The 17,471-nt window shown below is 43.6% G+C and overlaps 1 protein-coding gene across 2 annotated transcripts; it reads left to right on the forward strand.

Annotated features, from left to right (window-relative positions):
- Nucleotides 1–436: 436 nt before the first annotated feature.
- On the forward strand, nt 437–15,262 carry LOC137431052 (biorientation of chromosomes in cell division protein 1). Of its 2 annotated transcripts, none has more exons than XM_078781367.1 (4): nt 437–665; nt 783–907; nt 2,494–3,074; nt 13,043–15,262. In XM_078781367.1, exons 1-3 carry the CDS (start codon nt 510–512, stop codon nt 2,792–2,794), a joined length of 582 nt encoding a protein of 193 aa, XP_078637493.1. In that variant the 5' UTR covers nt 437–509; the 3' UTR covers nt 2,795–3,074; nt 13,043–15,262. The 2 variants fall into 2 exon arrangements, with proteins under 2 accessions (XP_078637493.1, XP_067978033.1); XM_068121932.2 differs by lacking the exon at nt 13,043–15,262 and adding an exon at nt 7,796–8,429 and having other exon boundaries at nt 444–665; nt 2,494–3,332.
- The last annotated feature ends 2,209 nt before the right edge of the window (nt 15,263–17,471 follow it).

Consider the following 17,471-nt stretch of genomic DNA (forward strand, 5'->3'; position numbering starts at 1 on the left):
AATGACCTCTAAACGTATTTGTTCAAATAATAAAAATGCAATAGTTTTGTAAATATAGTTTATGATATTATGAATAAACCCAGTCGCACTTCCGCGTCCCCAGGAAATAGGCTCCCCGCGCTTCCGCAGCGAGAAGAAGGAATGAATTATCTTTCTATTATATTGATGCGTGATTAGTCATGTACATGCTTGTGTGTACTCTGAAAACGATGTGAACTCGTCTGTAGGCTCCTGTTATTATCTTAAGAATTGTTCATATAATGGCAGCCATGACGACGTCATCGACATCAGGTTGACGCATATTTAAAGTTTTTTTTTTTCTCTTTGATTTCACCTGCAAATTGGATGTATTTTTTATTTCGCAATTAATTATAGCCAGCGATAGTAAATTATTCTCCTTAAATTTTAGGGTTGTTGTTACATCTAACCTAAAAAGTAACAACAACAACAACAACAACAAAAACAACAGCAAGAAGACACAGAGTCATTGCGCATCTCTATCTTCATTCATGGCTCAGGAAGTATCGTCAGCGCAAGACTCGGTCCCGGTTCGTGCCCTGGCACCCGGAGACCCACAGCTCATAGCTGACATCGTAAATCATCTGAAGTCACAGGGTCTGTTTGACCAATTTCGCCGGGACTGCCTCGCAGATTTTGACACCACGGTGCGGTTAACAATAACAGCCGAGTTTACAGGACAAATTTAAATGTAAATATAGCCCTTGTATTGCATTAGTGATGGTAACGTGTGAATGTCACCCCCCGCGTCTCGCGGCGATTAGCCCGCCTACCAGAACCTGCGGCAGCGAATGGAGAACTTTGTGTCGAATCACCTGGCTGGGCAAACCTGGAGTCCTGAGCTCAACAAGAACCAGATGCGGAACAGTCTCCGTCAGACCATCTTGCAGTGAGTTATTCGCACAATGGGGGCCAGCATCCCCTCTACCCCACTCTTACTATGTCTTCCACAACCCTCCTAACATTTCAATCTTGCACGTTAGATGGTCTCCTCTAAATATTACGTACGCAACATTGCCTAATTTAGACTCCACCCCCTTTATTACCCCGTACTCGTCATCAGCCCAACAAGCAGGTGCACAGGTAACGCACTTACCTTTCAGCTATCTCGTACTAAAATGTCTGGTACATTGCATCCCTCGTGTGGACGTTAAGCCGGGTGTCCCGTCTGCTCGCATTAGTTGGTGGACGTTGAAGAGTCTTCAACGTCCACCATGGTGTCCCATGGAGTCTCTCACGATGAGAAATGTGAGTTATCGCCGGCATTCCAAACAAGTTTCAAATTCCTGACACCTTAGGTCGAACGTCAGTCCTGGTCAGCTGGTTTGTGAAAGACTTGGGCCAAAACACGTTCTCTGATGGACCCCGCAAGGTGGGAATAATTGGTATAGTTAAACTTAAAGAACTAGTCGTAAACTATATTACCTGTTCGTACTGACCGTTCGTACTTACCCTTTTCTTGTGCCTCCTCCAATCCTACTTTCACATTTCCCAACATTCCACCCAAACTCGTCTGCCTTTCCTTTTCTCGCCCTCCTCTCCTTATCATCAATTATCACTGCCTCCCCATGCCTTGCTTACATACTATGTAGACAAGATCAACATGGCCAAAACATCAATATGGCCAAAGGTCACCAACAATTTTCAAATTTCTAACAACAACAACAACAACATGCATTTTAAGGCCATTTTCCCTGCTAGAGTGGGGGTTAGCCTTGCGGTCCCCATGACAATCTTCTCCATCTTGCCCTATTTTCTGCATCTCTCCTTGTTAACCCCCTTGCCCGCATTTCTTCTTCCACCATCTTTAGCCAAGTCTTTCTCGGTCTTCCCCGTCCTCTACTTCCTTCTACATTCATTTCCATCACTCTTCTCAACCAGTCACTTTCATCCTTCCGCAACACATGACCAAACCATCTCAACCTGTTCCTCTTCACAGCATCAATCACAGGCAATATTCCCATCATCTTTCGCAATTCATCATTTGTCTTCCTCTCTCTCAACGATACTCCGCACATCCATCGAACCATTCGTATTTCCACCCTTTCCAGCCTTCAAGACTAAATCAAACTTCAAATTCAAATTCTATTGACTTCTATTGATTGATTCAAATTCTTCAAGACTTCAAATTTCTAAAATCGTCAATTTTCATCCTATTGACTTGAAATTTGAATAGGATTTACATATCTGGTCACTGAATTCAACCACCAATTATATTTTAGGTCAACATAGGCCAAAAGGTCAACATAGGCCAAGTTTCTAAAATTGTCAATTTTCATCCGATTAACTTAAACTTTGAAGACAATTTGCATATCAGGTCACTGAATTCTACCACTAATTATTTTTGAGATCAAAAGGATGCTCTACTGAGTGCCATTCTACTTTGTTCTGTTTTGCCAAATGTCGCTCGATGAGTGATTTGCATTACGAGATTTCTAACGTCATGAATCGTTCCTTGGCAATCCCTTCCTCTAGGTCAGGGCTGTTGGAGTCTGCAGTGGATCGCATCGTCCACCAAGTCGTCAATCCAAAAACCAACTACATATTCCGGCCGCAGATTGAGCACGTCGTCCACGATTACCTCGGCCTGGTCGACGAGGGTGGAGAGGGAGAAACGAGCGGTGGAGTTTATGGGGGGGAAATGGACATTGACGTGGAGCCAATAAGTCAGACTTTCCCTTCTAGCCTCGGGCAGCCAAGTGATGGGTACAAGTCTGGCGGAAGTGCCCTCAGTGCACCTGGTAGTGAGATTGCATGTACTCTAGAAGATTTATAATTGCTTTTATTTAACCGCACATACACACAAGGAAGGTAAATCCGATTTCTCATATTTCTGCGAGATTGCAGGGTTCAGCTCGCTATGGTGGTAATTTTTATTCGATTTTATATCTTTACATTACACCAATTTTTACAAATTTGCAGACAGGCCCATTTTATTCTGCTGTCTTTATTGTGGAAAAGGGAAGTAGGCTTTTTTAGTCAGGCAGCTTAGCAAATGGACGTGGACGTTCTGGACAAAAGCGCGAAATTTTCCCCACATGCTACCCATAGCTTTAGCTTTCCATTTTTGATAGGAACCATTTCCTCCGAATACATTATGGCGGCCATCTTGGATTTTCAAAATGGCCACCATGTAAAACCTTATATCTATCAATATCTCAGCTTCTACTTAGGATCATAATCTTGGTGTCTAAACATACATTTTCAGGGTCAAGGAATACAACTATACCATTTAGGATAGTGTCAGATTGGTTATTTGGTCAAAAATAAAACAAGGCTTAGTTATTTTCAGTTTTTTTTTTTCAGGCAGAACAGTTCCATCAACATAGAGGAAAGAAAAAGAAGTAAACAGATGGAGAAGTTAAGTGACATGTTTTATAGGATGACTAGCCGAAAGCACCCGTGTTGCCCGGGTTCTTTGTGAATGAATTTAATACTATAATTCAGCTTTTACTCGTGGCCGTAGAAGATTGACTACTATAATTCAGCTCAGCTTTTAATTGCGAAATTGGCCCAGCCCGGCTGAGGCGGCCTCAATCGGCCTCGCCACCTAGCCTAAAACCTTCCCATCCGGGCCCATCCCGACATTTTTTGTTTCAGAGGTTTTCTCCTATCTTTCACCATTCAGGAGATTAGCGTGTGCAGACAAACAAGCAAACAAAAACTTTCTTTTATATATATAGATTATTTCTTAAGAAATTAATAATTTGATTCATTTTCAGGTTGACCAGCATGATGGATTGGAACATGTGGCCAGGTTTTTTTTTTTGTACACAGAACCGAGGCTCGTGTAAGAGCGAGCACATTGAATATGAAAACATGCACTGACACATAAAACATACAAGGAAGGGAGCGGGAGACAAGAGGGGAGGGAGAGGGAAGCACACAAGCACAACAACAGTAGAGAACAAGCACGTCGGTAGATCTGTGGAAGGGGGATGGTTGGGGAGGAGGGAGGGGTAGACGGTACAAAGCAAATGAACACCACCAGGAATACCACTAGAAATTTCAGGAAAGAAGTTGGGGATTGAAAGAGGCGGATTTGGTGAGTTTTAACGGGGGTAGAAAAGATCAAGGTTTTGGTTGGGGGAAGATGAGAGATGATGGTGAACAGCTGTTTTAAAGACCTGGAGGGAGGAGAGGGATTGAAGAGAGTGTGGGAGTTTGTTCCAGAGGTGGGAAAAAGAGGAATAAAAGAGTGAAGGTGAGCAGAGAGTCTAGATTTTGGCAGTTTCACCAGAAGAGGGTTGCTGGCATATCTTGTGCGTCCTGCAGGAATATTTGGGGGACAGAGCACAGACAGTGCAGGGGGAGCAAGGCTGGAGAGGAGTCAGTAGAAGACAGAAAGACCACCGACCTGCCTGTGGTGAGAGAGAGAAAGGCCCTCAGAATCGGCTTCATCGCGGGAGATTCCAATGATTCTGAATGCTTTGGTTTCAACCGCGTGAAGCCGAGCTCGGTGTGAGGCAGGAGCACCAGCCCAGAGGGGAGAGCAGCATTCCATTGAGCTGAAGATGAAAGCTTTGTATGTGGTGAGGTGAGGAGCTCAGAAGTGCCCAGAAAGGACTTCGCACGACGGAGGATGCCCGGTTGGCAACTGGTGTTGGAGGCACGCTTGGAAATGTGGTTTTCCCAGGAAAGATCATGGCAGATAGTGTGGCCCAAAAGCTGGGGTGACAGAACTTCTTCAAGAGGATTGTTCAGAAAGTAGATGGGAGGGTTGTCCAGACGGTCTTTTCGGAGAGACAAAGTGAGAGAGACTTGTCAGGATTGAAAGACATGTGCCACTTTTTTGACCAATTTGTGATATTGTCCAGGTCTACAGAGTGGCATGCTGACGAGTAGGGGAGTGTCGTTGAAGCTGAAGGGAAAGGGGTATGCTGCATGTGTGAGAAGTGTTATGATTTATGTGAGCGAGACATAGGTGATGAACGTAGAGCAGCAACGAAGGCTGGAAAGGGTGGAAATGCAAATGGTTCGGTGGATGTGTGGAGTATCGTTGAGAGAGAGGAAGACAAATGATGAATTGTGAAAGATGATGGGAATCAGGTTGAGATGGTTTGGTCATGTATTGAGGAAGGATGAAAGTGACTGGTTGAGAAGAGTGATAGAAATGAATGTAGAAGGAAGTAGAGGATGGGGCAGACCGAGAAAGACTTGGCTAAAGGTGGTGGAAGAATAAATGCGGGCAAGAGGGTTAACAAGGGGAGATGCAGAAAATAGGGCAAAATGGAGAAGATTGTCATGGGGACCGCAAGGTTAACCCCCACTCTAGCAGGGAAAATGGCCCTAAAATGCCTGTTGTGTTGTTGTAGTTGTTGTCCAGGTCTACAGAGAGTGAAGAGGCTGCTACCTGCCGATCTGAGGGTTAAGATATGGAGCGGCAGAGAGTGGAGTCATCAGCAAAGAGATGGAGAGGATTTTCCAGAGAGTCGGAGAGATCATTGATGAAGACCAGAAAAAGCACAGAGCCCAGAACACTCTGCTTGAGGAATTCCAGCCTGAACAGGAAGGGGAGATGAGGGAATTCCATTCAGGGTCACACGTTGACTGCGACCGGTGAGGAAGTCCGTAAGCCATGCGTGGAGGTTTCCATGGTTACCATAAGAGGAGAGTTTGGTGAGCACGGCAGGGTGCCAGACCGTATCGAAGGCAGGCGATATGTCAAGGGAGACAGCTCTGACTTCCTGTTTGGCATTGAGGACCTCCATCCATTGTTGAGAAAGCAGAAGCAGCATGTCCAGAGTAGAATGACCTGGTCTGAATCCAAATTGATGACCCAAGATCAAGCCATTGGAGAAGAGGAAGGATTTGATGTCAGAAGCGATGATTGATTCCATGACCTTGCTGATTATGGAATCCTTGCATTACCGCTTGTGTAAACCGGTAATGTTGGCTGATTTCCTAGCAGATGGCAGATGACCTTGAGCAAAAGAGAGGGTGAAGAGAACAGAGAGAGGGTGAGATAAAGTGGCAGAGCAGGATTTTAGGACCCGTGGGCTGATGCCATCTCGTCCAGTTGCAGAATCTGAGTCGAGGTTTGACAGAAACTTCTCCACCTCATCAGGAGAGAAGGACACAGAGTCCACGAACATCTGGGTTTGACTGGGTAAGGTGGGTACAGAGAGAGATGGGTTCGGGACACAATATTTTGAGGCAAACACAGAGTTTAGGCATTCGGCTTTTTCACGTGTAGTCAGCTGTGGATCCGTTTGAGGTATGGGAGGGGATGGAAGGGGAACAAACACCAGAAACAGATTTGACCAGACGCCAACAGGATTTGCTGGAGGGAGACAGGGTTGAGAGTTCAGTCTTGAGAGTAGAGAGATATTGTTTCCTGGCTCTCCTAAGGGTAGACACACACTTGTTCCGAGCTTTGTGAAAGGAACTGAGATTGCCATCAGTTGGATTAGCCTTCCAAGAGGCAAAGGCAAGTTGGTTCAGGGCAACTGCCTCACCACAAGATTCAGTGTACCATGGACGGGAGGAAGGGTATGACAACTGAAGACGAGATGGGATAAATCTGTGCATGAGACGGAGCAGTTTACTTTGGAAGAATTCCCAGGAAGAGTTGATGTCAGAGGCAGTAGAGATGGGAGACAATTCCAGATAATTAATGGCTGCTTGAAGACTGTGCCATTCGGCCTGAGTGAAATGCCAGACTCGTCGGTGCTGAGGAGGCTCTCTGAGAATGGCCAGAGAGACGTCCACTTTATCAAGCAAATGATCAGAAGAACTGATTGGAGCAGAAGAAGAGCAGCAGACATTTGCAGGGAAGTTTGTCATAACCAAGTCTCGAAGAGAAGATGCTCCGTTGACTGATATCCGGGTCGGGAAATTGACAGATTGTGTCACTCCCAGTGAATCGCCGAAGTCCTTTGCTGAGGTGCCATGGCTGGTGAGAGAGGTACCCACCCAGCCAGCTAGCATGATAACAGTTGAAGTCACCACATATGAGGAAGAGAGAGTTGGGATGAGTGGATAGAAGTTGGTCCATGTTGTCAGACAGCGAGATGTAAAAGGAGTCATCACCGTTTTGTGGACAGTACAACACACATATGAACAAAAGGTGGGAGCGGAGGGGAAGCCATAGCCAAAGGTACTTCTGGGGGTGGGGTGGAGAGAGGGCAGTGCAAGGAGAGTGAGGAAGAGTTTTTGATAAAGATAGCAACCCCACTTCCAGGGCGAGGCTCAGGTCTATTATACCGGAGGAGGGAGTAACCAGGAAGAGATATTAAGGAATCAGAGAGATCTTGAAGGTGGAAAGTTTCTGTTATAATCAGATTACATCTGGTTTGTCAGAAGCAACCTGTATGGAGAGATCAATCAGGTTTGAGCGAAGGCCCCGGATGTTTAAGGTCCATCCCATTAAGGAAGAGGAAGGGGGAGCATCGGGTACAGGGGAGGGGAGGGGATGGGTAGGGTAAGATGAGGGGTGAGAGGGGGAGGTAGGGAGAGCTGTTGATAGTGTGTCAGAGATTGCAGAAGAGTTAGGAGAAAGGGAAGGATGAGGAGGACAAAAGGTTTGATGGTGATTGGATGAGGTACAGTGAGGTGTTGTTTGAGGCAGTGGGAGGACAGAGCAAAGTAGGAGGTGGAGGTATGAGATGGGAGGGAGAGGAAGTGTGGAGGCGGCAGCTTTGAGGGGGAAGGGGAGGGGGGAGAATTGGAGAAAGATGGTCGGGGGGGGGGGGGGAGATTAGAAGGGGAGGGGTGGGGGGGAGTTTTGAAGAGGAGGGGTGGGGGGGAGTTTTGAAGAGGAGGGGTGAGGGGGCAGAATTAAATCAATCAATCAATCAATTCGGTTTTATTAGAATGAAAGAAAAAAGAAAAAATGTATAACGTCAATGTGTTTAATGATTAATAATGTCAAGTTTACAAAATAAATAATTTCACATAGTAACAAATACATTATACAGAGAGAAAAAGAAAACAATTATCTATTTGCAATGGCGAATCAATCAAAACAGAAGAAATTCATTTCCAAGGTTGAAATGCTTTGGTCATGAATGTCAATTATTACATTCAAAATATCTAAATATTTGTATTAAATAACCTACACTGACCTAAAATTGGTTTCATATCTATCATTACAAAAATTCAATATTCAATCAATTAATCAAAGTATTTCAAATTATGCATCTTATTTCAGTTATACAGGAAAAATGTATTTACTTTGTGTCAAATAGCACATGCTGTTAATAAAAATTAAAATATTTCGAGATTATTACAGAAATTCAGAAAATCAACATTAAATAAAGAAAACAAAACAAAATAAATTAATTTAGAAAGTTAAAATATATTAATCATGCTCCCCGAATTATGCATTTTATTTCAATAATACAGGAAAAATATATTTACTTTTGTATTAAATTACACATGCTGGTAATAAAAGTTGAAATCTTTCGAAATTATTGAAGAAATGCAGAAAATCAAAACAAACAGAAAAAAAAAATTCATTTAAAAGATTAAAATACATTCATCATGTTTCAAGAGAGGCTTTGCCGTTCACCTGGGAGCAGATCACGATGCCACAAGGAAGCCAGGGATCGATTTTGCAAAGTTGGTGAGTATATCATTTCTTCGCGTAGCCAGGGAAGGAATGCCGAAGCTGCTTAGGAGTTCCTCGTAATGATGTTGATTAGGGTACGCGATCATCCTAAGAGCTCTTCGCTGCACTCTCTCTATGCTATCAGACTGCTGTACTGTCAGGCCACTACTCCAAACGGGTGCACAGAATTCCATCAAAGGGCGAATATACACTGTGTGGATGAACACAAGATCTCTGTCTGAAACACCGTTATTCTTCAATTTGCACAAAATGTAGAGGTGGCGGGATGCACGCTTGATGACTTGCTCGACCTGCGCATCCCACTTAAGGTTCGACTGTATGGTAACGCCAAGGAGGCGGTGTCGACACAGATTCAAGAACTTAATTTCCCATGGTAATCAAGGGGGAAGGGGAACCTTTGCGTAGAAAACTGACATTCATTATTTTGCATTTTTCAGCTTTTGTTTTCATTGCATTCAAACAGCTCCACTCCGAAAGATCATCCACAGGAGACTGTAAATGACTTGGTATGTGATTTATGGACAAATTCAGCAATGGTAAGGTCGTCAACATATTTCCATCTTTTCTCAGTAGTCAAGGCACCATCATTGATCATAATCAAGAAGATTACCGGACCAAGTTTGGTCCCCTGCGGAACTCCACAGGACAGCTGTTGCTCGGATGAAGATGCACCGCAGCATCGAGTTGTCTGCAGGTGTTGCGAAAGAAGACCAGCGATCACGGAGATAATGGCCTGGTTGACCCCCAGCTGAATCAGCTTCTGAAGAGCCTTTGTGTGGTCGATCAAATCGAAGGCTTTCATGAAGTCAATTGTACAGATGGTGGCATGATGACCCGGTTTATCGATGCCCCGGTGATGCTCATCAAGCAGGCTGATAAGGTCATGGGACACAGAGCTGCCTTTCATGTTACCAAATTGCTTTGAATCAAGTTGGTCTTTGATATCAGCCATCACCCATTCTGCCAGAAAGCCTTCGAAAACACGTGCTATTATCGGTGTGATTGATATTGGTCGAAGTTGACTAAATTCAGTGACTGGTGATATCTTCGGCACAGGACACACAGATGCAGTTTTCCAGCTGCTTGGAAAATAGCCATTGAAAAGACAATCATTGAAGATGGTGGTCATGGGCAGTGAAATCTCGAATGTAAATTCCTTTAACAGTCGAATGGGGACATCTGTCGGATGTCCAGCCTTTGATGCATTCAATCTGCAGAGACATTTACAAACCTCCTGTCTTTCAATGGTTGGGGGAGGCAGCACAGGGAGGTAGGCTGGTGATGCAGTCAAGTCCAGACTAGGCAGTTCATTGCATACCTGGGCAAAATGACGGTTCAACTCGTGTGCAATCTCTGATGGCAGTGTGTCTGAATCCAGCAGCAATGGTGATGATTTGCGCATTCCAGTAAGATTTCTGATCTGCCGGTGCCATTTTCCAGGTTCGTTCTGTTTCAAATGATCAATTTTTCGAGCATAGAAGTCCTTCTTGGCTGTACAAGATTTCGCGATCGCTTGTATGCGCGATTATCCCCTCGGTCATACTGTGCATCACAGGTAACAATGAGACGTCTGATGTGGTTATTCACCCATACCTTGTCACTCAGTCGACGGGTGATGGAGATTTTTTCGAAGTGATATCTATACTGAGCTGTGATAATTTGTTGGAACCAGTCAGCTTTCACATCAACATCAATCAGCTCATTCATGTCAGATCAGTCCGCTTGCGTTATCCACTGCCCAAATCATCGTACAGCCCGGTCTCGGAAGGGTCGACAGAAGTACTGTAATGTCCGTTGTGACCATGCTTGGGTTTAATGAGATAACCATGTGGTCACTTTTCCCAATAAGGGCCGACATAACAGGGTCGTGATAGTCACCTCCCATGTCAGTAAAGATTTTGTCCAGAATTGCAGCTTCTCTGGTGGGTGCAGTAACAATTTGACGTAGCAAAGTATGGAGTTCAATGGATTATGTATTCAGTACGTTAAGGTCTCCCATTATAAGCAATGATGCATTGTCCGAGTGCACCCGAATCGTGTCAACCATATTAATGATGTGGGTGCAAAGTTCATCTCGGTTGGGAGATCGGGGCAGGCAATACACCACACAAACGAAAATGTCATTCTTCAATGATACGCTTGAGGAGAATCACATGATCACTTCACCCACATGATTTCATAGTGTGGTGGGACAATGTCATCAAAGACTTGAATTGCATTCATGTCATCGTGTACATAAAGCGCCACACCTCCACCTGTACGGTTATCACGATCATGATGGAATTGGTGATATCCTGAAAGTGTACATGCCGAAGCAGGTTTCTCGGCAGAGAACCATGTTTCTGTGACAGCAATCAGATGAATATCCCTATGCTGAGTGTCTATCGTTGCTTGCATTCAACACAAGGGTGGATGGGAAACGTGGCTGATAATCCTGGGGATCTGTTTAGGTTAAAACTGTTCTCAAGTTTGAATGACAGCTAATGTTTTTGAGATTTCTATACTCTTGTTTTCTATTAGAGACCTTCTGACATTGATTCAGATGTGCCCGTGATGAAGCAAGGACAGGAATGGGATGTTGACCTTTTGAAAGGCGCGACGTCCACGTCTAGTTGGCTGTGCACTACATACGTCATACTGTTATAGTGCATGATACACATCCAATGTTACTGGATAGTGGTGACAAGAAGCCCCAATCGATAAAAGCTCCTCTCTAGAGTATGAAAGATCAGGCATTGTTGCAAAGAAGATCAAAAACACAGCAACAATAGCAGTTTTTACAAAGCTGGTCATCACTGCTTATTCATGTTCAAGTACGCCTACTCAAGTGGATGAAACATAATAGCCTGTTGTGAAGTATGGTGCACTGACATCTATATATATATAAACGTGAGTTGTGTGTGTGTGTGTGTCTGCGTTTTATTCAGAAATGGCTGAACAGATCTTCATCAAACTTTTAGCGGTTCATCAGTGAGTGCCTGGGAGTGTTTTAGGCAAAAAATAAAAATGAAAAAATGGGGGAAAAAAAGTTAGTTTTTTGGGAGTTAAAAAAAAAAAAAAATCGCTTGATAGTGCCGAAGCCTTTTAAAATGAATGACAGTTATATACAAGTACACATTCGCATAAATAAATACAAAACAATTACCAGACATTTGAATACAAATAAATCAAACAATTCCGGAAGTGTACAAATTTGGTAGTACGGCTTCTTCTTCTTCCTGATCGGCATCACACTTAACTCAGAAACGTGAGCCACATTCACTCAGAAACGTGAGCCACTCCCCTTCCTCTCCTCCCTCCCCTTCCTCTCCTCCCTCCCCCCTCCCCTCCCCTTCCCCCCCCTCCCCCCTCTCCCCACCCTTTCCCCCTCCCTTCTCCCCTTCCCTTTAAGATGTAAATTTTCTGTAAAAGAGCTTCCACTTCTGACTGCTCCCCTTCTCCCTCTCCCCACCCTTCCCCCCTCCTTCCTCCCCTTTAAGATGTAAATTCTCTGTAAAAAAAAAAAAAAAAAAAAAAGCCTCCACTTCTGACTGCTCCCCTTCCCCCTCTCCCCATCCTTCCCCCTCCCCCGTCCCCCCCCCCTTCCCCTCCCCTCCCCACCTCCCCTTTAAGATATAAATTCTCTGTAAAAGAGCTTCCACTTCTGACTGCTCCCCTTCTCCCCCTCCCGCCCCCTTCCCCCTCCCCTCCCCCTCCCTGCCTCTCCTCCCCCTCTCCTCCTCTCCTCTCCTCCTCCTCCTCCCCTCCCCCCTCCCCTCCCCCCCATTCCTTTCCTCTCCCCTCCCCCTCATTCCGTTCCCCTTCCCCCAGTTCCCTCCCCCTCCCCCTCCCTCCTCCTCCCTTTCCCTTCCCCTCCCAGGATACAAAATAGGACCTGTTAATGCATCAGCTTTTCTTTTTCTTTTTTTCTTCAAGTTTTATGTTCAGTTTCTTTTTTGTGTTTAATAAAAATCGTGTTGCTTTTCTAAATGGTATAGTTGTATTCCTTGACCCAGAAAATGTTTGTTTGGACACCAAGATTGTGATCCTAAGTGGCTTAGAAGCTGAGATAAAAATATATATATAACCACCTTTAGAGGCCATTTTTCCCCGCAAAGCGGGGGTTGGCCTTTTTCGGGAACCGTGGTTGTTGTTGTTTTTTGGTCCCCTTTTTGAAGCAATGTTTTACGGCCGGATGCCCTTCCTGACGCGAACCCTTTTTGCCACCTTTTAACGACAAACAGGGAATTACCAGTGAACTGGTACTCAATTAGCCGACCTCGGAAGGATGACAGGCTGAGTCAACCCCCCTGGCGTTAATTCAGCGATCGACCGGGATTTGAACCCAGGATCCTAGGATCCTAAGCCGGCACCCTAGCCGCTAGCCCAAGCTGAGATATTGGTAGATATCGGTTTTTACATGGCAGCCATCTTGAAAATCCAATATGGCCGCCATAATGTATTCGGAGGAAGTGGTTCCTATCAAAAATGGAAAGTTATTAAGGTAATGGGTAACATGTGGGAAAAATTGGTGCTTTTGTCCAGAACATCCATATCCATCTCAAATCCGGTCCAAAGCTGCCAGACTATTTAATGGTTGACAATTTTCTTTTTTTACGTCCTCAGCACTGTTACTCTATTATTTTTGGCGTTGATGCACTGAAGTCGATTGAAATCACTTGCATTTGTACAGTACCAAGTTTTCTTGGGCAAGTATTACCGAAAGATGTCCTACACTGAGACGTGCATATTGGAATGGAAAACTCCTCTTTACAAGACGAGTCAGCAGAAAAATAAGGATACATTAATTCGTTTTCGCGACCAAATGTTGGTAGAGGTGAAGTGACATTTTGGAAATAGGCCTCTTCTAAAAAGAAAGAAAAGTCATATTTTAAAAAAATAATTAAATTTAGTAATTTTCGTTTTCTGAGAATATCATGACCGAGGTGGTGTGTGTCGGGAGAGGCAGGGAGGTTATAAAATTATGATTTTGAAATGCGATTGATGAAATGGACCTTTCTCCCGAATCCAGAAGTGAACAGATGATGAGGGTTCGCTGGTGTGATAATATCTCAATACAATCGTGATTTAACATTATATTTAGCTATATTAACAATATAGTATTAATTCGTGATTGGAATGATGAATGATGCTGTTTGGAATACAAATATAGAGATATTGAGTTTAAATCAGAATGAGGAAATGACCTAAGTGTTTCCATCCGTGACATTCACCAATTCCCCATTTGCAGTTTTGCCATTGACTGGATCTGGCAACATTTGGACTGGGTACGTTTTTTGCCCAAGTACTTCACGAACCTGCTGTCAATGCCTGGCATTCGACTGAAGGTGGCGCAGTATTGTGGAATTTATTGGTTCATCGTTTGCCGTTCGCCATTTTCTTCTTTTTTTTTTTTTTGCCAAGTCATTCAGGAACCGGCTGTCTATGCCTGAAGTCAAAAACATTTAATCCATTATTTGTTAACTGCTATCCCCACCCAGGTCATACTATCATCTTCAACTAAAATATCAAAGAAGCCCGACTACGCCGGTGTTAGGCTATCGGGCTTGTTTTTTTTAGTTTTTGATGGCTACCCTACTGAAATTGATCATGATACCCTAAATATATTATTTGGAAAATTTGGTGCTTTTGCCTGGTCTGTAACGGTATTTCCTATAAACCACCTTACTATAAGCCTTTATAGCTATGTGAAAGTGCTGCGTGTAATAAATGATACCCAAACCCATTTCTTCGTGGGTGTAGGGAAGTGTTTTAGGCCCCATTAAAAAGAAATAGAAAATAACAATAAGTCAGGAGACGACGATGGTTCACGAGCGAGCGGTATTCAATGACAATGCTCAATGAGCAATGTTATGAGGTTAGTTACCTACACAATACCGAAAATTCGGTTAAATTCTGACAACTTTGAAAATTTGACCTTTGTGACCTTCAAAGGTCAAAGGTCGAAGATTCTGAAATTTGTTGGAAAACTTGTATTTCATGATGTATGTGATAATATAAGATCATGTATGACTTTTCACCCGATCAGGAAGCGAACAATGTAATAAAACCATCAAAAATTGACTTTTCTAAATTTTGTGACCTTGTGACCTTGACCTTGGGGCGAAAATGAAAAATCGAGCACCGTGGCGCTAGACACATGTCATTGGCCTAACCAAATACCGAAACCCCTGTCAAATTCCCCCAACTCCCTCGGAGAAGATGTAGCTTGAACTCGATTACCCCCTAAAAAGACATCTTTTTCGGGCGTGGCTCCGCCTACAATGGGTGCAATACGCCCACTCTAGGCAGAACACAACTAAATCATGATATCAACCTCCCACCCAAGTTTCATCAAGATCAGATGATATCATCGGGTAGTTATGCTGCGGACAGACAGACACACAGACAGACACACACCCATGACGAATATAGTGGTCACTCTTTGATAACTCGTGAACCAATTAGATTACTTCAAAATACCAACTTGATTAGAACAGCACCGGGTAACACTGGGTACCCCTGCAAGAATATCATACATGATATCATTCTTCACCATAAATCACTGAATGAGATGTTTTTTACTACGTTCATAGCTGTGTATTTTAAGAGTACAGGCTCTCCTCACTGTATGCACTTCCTGTTAATGCATTTTCACTATACGCAATAAATGAACGGACACTTTTCACCATATGCCATGGATTTTCACTGATGCGCATTTTTTTTTCCACCACTGCGTCTAAAATGGTAGCGTATGTGCTGCAACCTAACAATGGAAGGGGAAGCGTATCTAGGATGATGGAAGGTCATTATTTTAATATTCCATGGTAAAGCAAAGGGTGTAAATACAGCAGTATTGTATTGCAAATTTACATCTATTAAATTGGTGTGTGCCATCAAACGGGTTTATTAATTTTTGATCTGCACGTTGGTCATACTATACTTCGGACTGCACTACTTTGGATGTCATAATCGAGGGACATCAAGTAACTTGATACGTTGTGAGTAATTTTTGTAAAACTCGTTTATTTTTCCTCTATTTTGACGTATTTTTGGTGGGTATTCATTTATTTATACCTTTAGTGATCTGCATTGATTTATCGAGTTATATGTCTCTTGTATTTAGTTAGGTTGGGTTTGGTTGTGTAAGGTGTCTGAACATCAGCCCCCTCAGGAACGCATCTTCGATTCATAACTCTGTCTATGGTAAAATCTTTTTTGCTATACACACTATTATGGAACGCATCTCCTTGGCCATCGAAGGTGGACGGAGGTTATATTTTCACACCTGTTTGTCTGTCTCAAAAAGTTATGTGGATAGGATAACTCAATAAGTTATGGACGTACTCAGCCAAAAATTGGTGGACAGGTTGGGTGTGTGACGAGGACAAATTGATTCGATTTGATGAAGATCTGGATCCAAGATTTATTTAAAGTGATTGTTCATTGAGAGAGAGAGGACCTAAAACAATATACCACACAATATCTCACGTTATGCATGGATTCGGATGAAACTAGGTGGACGAGTTGGTTAGGTGACCAGAACAAGCTGATTCGATTTTGGTTCAGGTCTGGATGCAGATCCGGCCTATCAGTGGGATACAAAACGCAAACTGTTCAGCCTGGCGGAGGTATGCGCTCTACCGAGTGCCGTTCTAGTTTATTGTGTAACACTTTGTGACTGACTGCAGTGGCTAACCTTTGAGATTTTCCGAATTTTCCATTTCTAAATTATGGTGCATACATGTGAGCTCTTCTGAGAAAAAGCTACCTCTCCTAAATGTTTATCACAGCAGAATGTATCACGAGGGGGTACAGCTACATGAAAAACATAATGAAGTTTGGTCCCGCCAGATGGTACCGGCAACGCCTACTGGCCCACGGACTACTGCACAGGGCAGTATCCCTGGAATAATTGGTGCAAAACCACAGCCACCCTCTCCGCATGAACAAATGAACCAGTAAAAGAAAAGTTGTCTTGTTTGTAGCAGAGATGTTTGACAGCATGTCTTGAAGAAATAAAATGTTGTTAATTGTTGTGATTCAGACATGGGAAGGCATCTGACTCGAGTAGTTGTGCTTCGGACCTTATTGTTTGTTGTGTGATTGCTTTTTTACTTGCCGGAAAATTTTTTCCGGCAAGTATGTTGATCTGTTCGTTTGTCTGTTTGTCTGTCTGTCTGTCTGTTTGTCTGTCTGTCTGTCTGTTTGCAGCACTGCGTCTACACCGTTGCACGGAGAATCGCCAAACTTTGCACACATATTGGTCTTGCCCTGGAATAGACTGTGCCCAATTGATGACGTCATCGGTGACGTGGTTCGGCCGCCATCTTGGAAAAACCGAAAAACTTTGCACCTCTATATCTCCGAAAGTACTGTACAGAAAAAATTGAGACATGGCTCATTGTAAAGAACTCTCCATGCGGAATAAAATATGTTAATGATGACGTCATATGTCACGTGGTCGGCCGCCATCTTGGAAAAACGGCAAAAATTTGCACCACTATATCTCCAAAAGTGCTGAACAGAAAAAATTGAGACATGGCTCATTGTAAAGAACTCTCCATGGGGAATAAAATATGTTAATGATGATGTCATCGGTCACGTGGTTCAGCCGCCATCTTGGAAAAACCGAAAAACTCTGCACCTCCACATCTCCAAAAGTCCTGTATAGAAAAAATTGAGGTATGGCTCATTGTAAAGAACTCTCCATGGGGAATAAAATATGTTAATGATGACGTCATCGGTCACGTGGTTCGGCCGCCATATTTGTCCTAAATGGCCGATAAAAAAGTACATTCCGGCAAGTCCTCGGTCTCTGACCGATTTTTCATCTCAGTGTTGGTATGTTTTGTCCAGTACACAGACGTGGGCATGAAGTCCATGACTCATGTTTGGAGAG

This window comes from Myxine glutinosa, chromosome 7 (assembly GCF_964187855.1).
Source record: "Myxine glutinosa chromosome 7, kmMyxGlut1.1, whole genome shotgun sequence".
NCBI lineage: Eukaryota > Metazoa > Chordata > Myxini > Myxiniformes > Myxinidae > Myxine > Myxine glutinosa.

What these genes read in the sequence shown, in the direction of transcription:
- LOC137431052 (XM_078781367.1), top strand. Translation starts at nt 510, where the DNA reads ATGGCTCAGGAAGTATCGTCAGCGCAAGACTCGGTCCCGGTTCGTGCC. An exon ending in TCGCAGATTTTGACACCACG is followed by an intron (nt 666 to 782) that starts GTGCGGTTAACA and finishes CGCGGCGATTAG; the next exon opens with CCCGCCTACCAGAACCTGCG. An exon ending in CTCCGTCAGACCATCTTGCA is followed by an intron (nt 908 to 2,493) that starts GTGAGTTATTCG and finishes CCCTTCCTCTAG; the next exon opens with GTCAGGGCTGTTGGAGTCTG.